This window comes from Panicum virgatum, chromosome 6N (genome assembly GCF_016808335.1).
Source record: "Panicum virgatum strain AP13 chromosome 6N, P.virgatum_v5, whole genome shotgun sequence".
In the NCBI taxonomy this organism is placed as follows: Eukaryota; Viridiplantae; Streptophyta; class Magnoliopsida; order Poales; family Poaceae; genus Panicum; species Panicum virgatum.
In genome coordinates, this window is record NC_053150.1 from 17,843,256 (window position 1) to 17,847,805 (window position 4,550).

General features: G+C 47.1%; 1 protein-coding gene across 1 annotated transcript; it reads right to left on the reverse strand.

The window, feature by feature from the left end:
- Nucleotides 1-3,155: 3,155 nt before the first annotated feature.
- LOC120677990 (translation initiation factor IF-2-like) lies at nucleotides 3,156-3,671 on the reverse strand. The gene has a single exon (XM_039959160.1). It carries the CDS (start codon nucleotides 3,669-3,671, stop codon nucleotides 3,156-3,158), a length of 516 nt encoding a protein of 171 aa, XP_039815094.1.
- Nucleotides 3,672-4,550: the final 879 nt, after the last annotated feature.

Genomic DNA, 4,550 nt, shown 5'->3' on the forward strand with positions numbered 1-4,550 from the left:
TTGCATCCGGGAGTGATGATCAGCCACACAATTATCTGCTCCTTTCTTTTCCCTGATTTCAAGATAGAACTCTTGAAGGAGTAGAATCCAACGGATGAGTCATGGCTTAGCATCCTTCTTAGTGAGTAGGTACTTAAGTGCAACGTGATCCGTGTACACTATCACTTTAGCACCAACCAAGTAGGACCTGAACTTGTCCATGGCAAAGACCACGACCAAAAGTTCCTTCTCCGTTGTGGCATAGTTAAGCTGGGGGCCGGTCAGTGTCTTACTGGCATAGGATATGGCGTAGTGTTGCTTATCCTTGCACTGACCGAGCACTGCTCCAACGACATAGTCACTAGCATTGCACATAATCTCGAAAGGAAGGCTCCAATCAGGAGGTTGTATGATGGGTGTAGTAATGAGTGCCATCTTGAGGGTATAGAAGGCTAGGTGGCAATCGTCATCAAAGTTAAACAGGGCATCCTTGGCAAGGAGACTTGTCAAGGGTCGGACTATACGGGAGAAATCCTTGATGAATCTCCGATAAAACCCAGCGTGACCCAGAAAACTTCTCACCCCTTTGACATTTGTCGGGGGTGGCAATTACTCGATTACCTCTATCTTTGCCCGATCCACTTCTATCCCTCTTTCGGACACTCTATGTCCGAGGACAATCCCTTCTCTGACCATGAAATGACACTTTTCCCAATTAAGGACCAAGTGCGTGTCTTGACATCTCTTGAGAAATTTATCCAAATTCTCAAGGCATTCGTCAAAGCTCTTTCCATAGACCGAGAAATCATCCATGAAAACTTTCATGATGTTCTCGATCAAGTCAGAGAAGATCGCCATCATACATCGCTGAAAAGAAGCGGGTGCATTGCACAGACCAAAGGACATTCGCCGATAGGCGAATGTGTCGTACGGGCAGTTGAAGGTAGTCTTATTCTGGTCATCAGGATGGATAGGGATCTGATGATAACCAGAATAGGCATCGAGGTAACAAAAATAGGAATGCTTGGCCAACAGTTCAAGCATTTCGTCAATGAAGGGCAGTGGGAAGTGATCTTTCCGGGTAGCTTTGTTAAGCATCTGGTAGTCGATGCACATTCGCCAACCAGTAATGGTCCTCTGAGGTATGAGCGCATTTCTCTCGTTCTAGACCACTGTCATGCCTCCCTTCTTTGGGACTACTTGAACTGGGCTAACCCATTCACTCTCTTGCATGGGGTATATGATACCTGCATGCAGTAACTTTAGAACCTTCTTCTTGACTACCTCCCTCATCGCATCATTAAGCTGCCGCTGGTGCTCTCTCGACGACTTATGGTCCGGCTCCGTGGGGATGCGATGGGTACACAGATTGGGGCTAATCCCCTTCAAGTCCTGCAGAGAGTACCCTATGATGGATCGGTACTTCTCCAGTACTGCAACGAGTTGCCGAGTCTCACTCTCTGTCAGCTTGTCGCTGATGACGACTGGCATGGCTCTGCTGTTGTGAAGAAAGGCGTACTTCAATCTAGGAGGTAGTGGCTTCAGTTCACGGAGAGTAGGTTGCGGTGGTTCCTCTCCATCCAGCTTACTCTGGCCGTCCGGTTCTAGCTCCTGGGAGAAATGAGTGGCAACGTCATCGAGGGAGGGTCGAGTTAGCCCTTCCTGGATGGTGCACACAGCCTCTTCAAGTGGGTCTTGCTCCGGCCTAGCTTCCGCAATGGTGTTGTAGGAACACACTAAGCTGACTGGGATAATTTCTCTGCCAACCTTAACTTCAAGCATGGCTCGGTTTCTGTTGGGGTTGACGAGAGGCTCTATTGGCCTTCCGACTAAGAGGAGCTCTACACCTTCAGGGATATCGAAGATGTGGAAGTCTAGGTAGACCTTGTTGGTTTCCATCATAAAGGGAACAACTCGGAGAATACCTTGACACTCCACGATCTGGCCATCGATCCATTTCAGGTGCTTACGAGACAGGGTCAAGGGCTGCTTGGGTGAGATGTGGTTTGCCAGAGCTCTATACATTATGTTCACCCCGACCCTTGGGTCGTAAAAGGCCTCTTGTGGCCGGCAGGCATCCCCAATAGTGCAGAAGAGAAGTCTGGGATTACGATAGATCTGGATGATGCTGCCGCAAGATTCCACTTCTTCTGTCCATTCTCAGCTCATAATCGCAGAAAGACCCTCGATCTGCGAGGTGGCCTCGGGAATGAACGCCTCAGATCGTGAGCAAATGCACTTATGTTCCTTCGGCATGTTTGAAACATGGCCGAGTTCAATGTACTCTTCCTCTGTGAAGAGGTCAGGTATGAACATAGGCAATTCTTCAAGGAGTGGCTCATGATCTGAGGACTTGGGTGATTCGGTGATTTCCTCTATGCGTGGTGGAGGTGGAGAGGAAAAAACGGAAAGGATGTGGAGTGGCTGCCTTTCAGTTGGCGGATCTTCTTGCTCGGGAGGATCGTCAAAGACATCGGTGTATGGAGTAGAGTTAAGGACCTTCTCTAGGATGGTCCTAACTTCAGCCGCTGTCTTATACATGACCGATCCCTCGGAGGCGAGGTTTAAGAAATGCTCGCTTTCCAGGTTGAGGCCGTAGATGAAATGTTGCATCAACATCTCCTCAGCAATCTTGTGAGGGGGACCTGAGGTCGCGAGATGCGTAAATCGCGCCCACGCTGCCCCAAGTGATTCATTGTCGCCTTGCTCAAAAGTGAGTAGTTGGATGTGACACCCTAGGTGTTTGCACAGTAGAACTGCATTTATTCTATGCATCATGTGCTTAAATTGCTTGAACAAGGGTCTTATTTTTAAAAATATAAGGTTAATTGTGTAAATATGATTTGATGCAAGGTCCTTCCTATAATTTAATTTGAATAAGATGGGTGAATATTGCTTTTGTGGAGGGTTTCTTTGTAAAATTCAGTGTAATCATTACATGACAGGAAATTTTACTTTTCAGTCTGAAATTAAGGTGAATTTGCTTTGGAAAAGACGAAAGTCAATTAAATTCAAAATCCTTTCTATGTTTTCAAAATAACTTTTCAACCTTTGGTCAAATCAATTTTTGCACAACATCAAAGTTGTAGATTTTGAAAAGTTGAACAACTTTCATGTTGGGCACTTTTTCATTTGAGCCCTAATTTAGGAGTTATTTTTGTTTTATAGTAGGACCCCTAAACTTTAATGAATTTGCAAACAGGTCCAGCTGTCGTCTCCCTCCTCTCTCTCTGCTTCCTCTGTCGCCGGCGCAGAGCGGTGCCGCCACTGCTCAGGAAGGCCGGGAGGCCACCTCCTGCTGCTCCACCGCTACACGCGGCACCCTCGCAACCCCCTGCCCCACTCCCACCGGCGCTGGAGCCCTCCTCCCCTCGCCACGTTGCCCCGGTCATGCTGCGCGGCCGCCACATCGCCGTCGCCGTGGCAATCTCGGGGAAGAGCCCCGGCTCCCTTCCTCTCGTGCGCTTCAGCATCAGGGGAACCCCCGCATCCCAATCCCCTCTTTCCCTCGGCAGTTCCCCGCCCCAAACCTCCAGAACGCCGCCACCGCCCGCCCGAACGCCGGCGAGCATGAGCTCACTGTCACTCTGCTCCTCCACGGCCGCTCCGCCCGCGTAGACCCCATCCCTAGCTCTACCTCGCTCTCGCGTAGCTCCCAGACCAGGCCATCCCACCCCTTCGCCGCCGGCCATCCTCCTCCGCGGACCTGCCTCCTCCGGCCATCTCCCGTCGAGCCAAGCACACCTACAGGTGCGGCTCAGCCCCTTCTTGCTTTTCCCCTGCAGGGCCCCCACCTCCGGCGACCCTCCTCGCCGGATTTTGGCGCATCCTACCTCCCCTGTTTCTTCCCATCCGGCCAAGGGCCTTTCTGCTAGAATTCAAAAACTTCCAGGGGTCCAAGTGTAAAAACGACATGAACTCTAGAACTCAAATCAGTGAACTTTGAAAATGCCTAGAAATTCGTAGAAAAATCAGAAAAATACAAATCCAAATGTTTTGGAATCCTTGTTACAAGACCTACAAGTTTTGTTACATCCATATCTTCAGTTTTGGTCTGATTTTTAATCCAAGAAAAAGAATAGAATAAATAGGCTTTAATTGTTCTAGGAGTTGTACTCAGTAACTTCCTGTGATTTTTGGCTAGAATATGTCTTGCAGTGTTACTAGTACATGATAAAAATCTGAACACCTTTTGACACCATTAACTAGGTCAAAGTTTCAAGATTCCTAGATCTACTAATTTTGCTAATGTATTTATGCTGGTAGAAATATTAAATTTCTATGTCTGAAACTTTTTCCATACATGCATGTCACTAAAACCTTGCTATTGCGAACATTTGGGAAATTTTAGATCTGTTTAACTATATCTTTGATTTAATCTTGTTAAGTAGGCTTTAATTATAATAAATAGTTTCCTTGCTTAGAAAAATCTGAGAATATTTGTAGAACTCTATTTTGATCATATGTTCATGTCTGTAAAATTTGGGATCCAGAAACATTACAGAACTTTCTGTACTAATTAGTTTTACCATAGGTGGTTTAATATTGTCAAAATTATAACTTTTGTTTTA

Bases quoted from the DNA above. Each gene is read 5' to 3' on its own strand.
- LOC120677990 (XM_039959160.1), bottom strand. From the start codon at position 3,671: ATGGCCGGCGGCGAAGGGGTGGGATGGCCTGGTCTGGGAGCTACGCGA.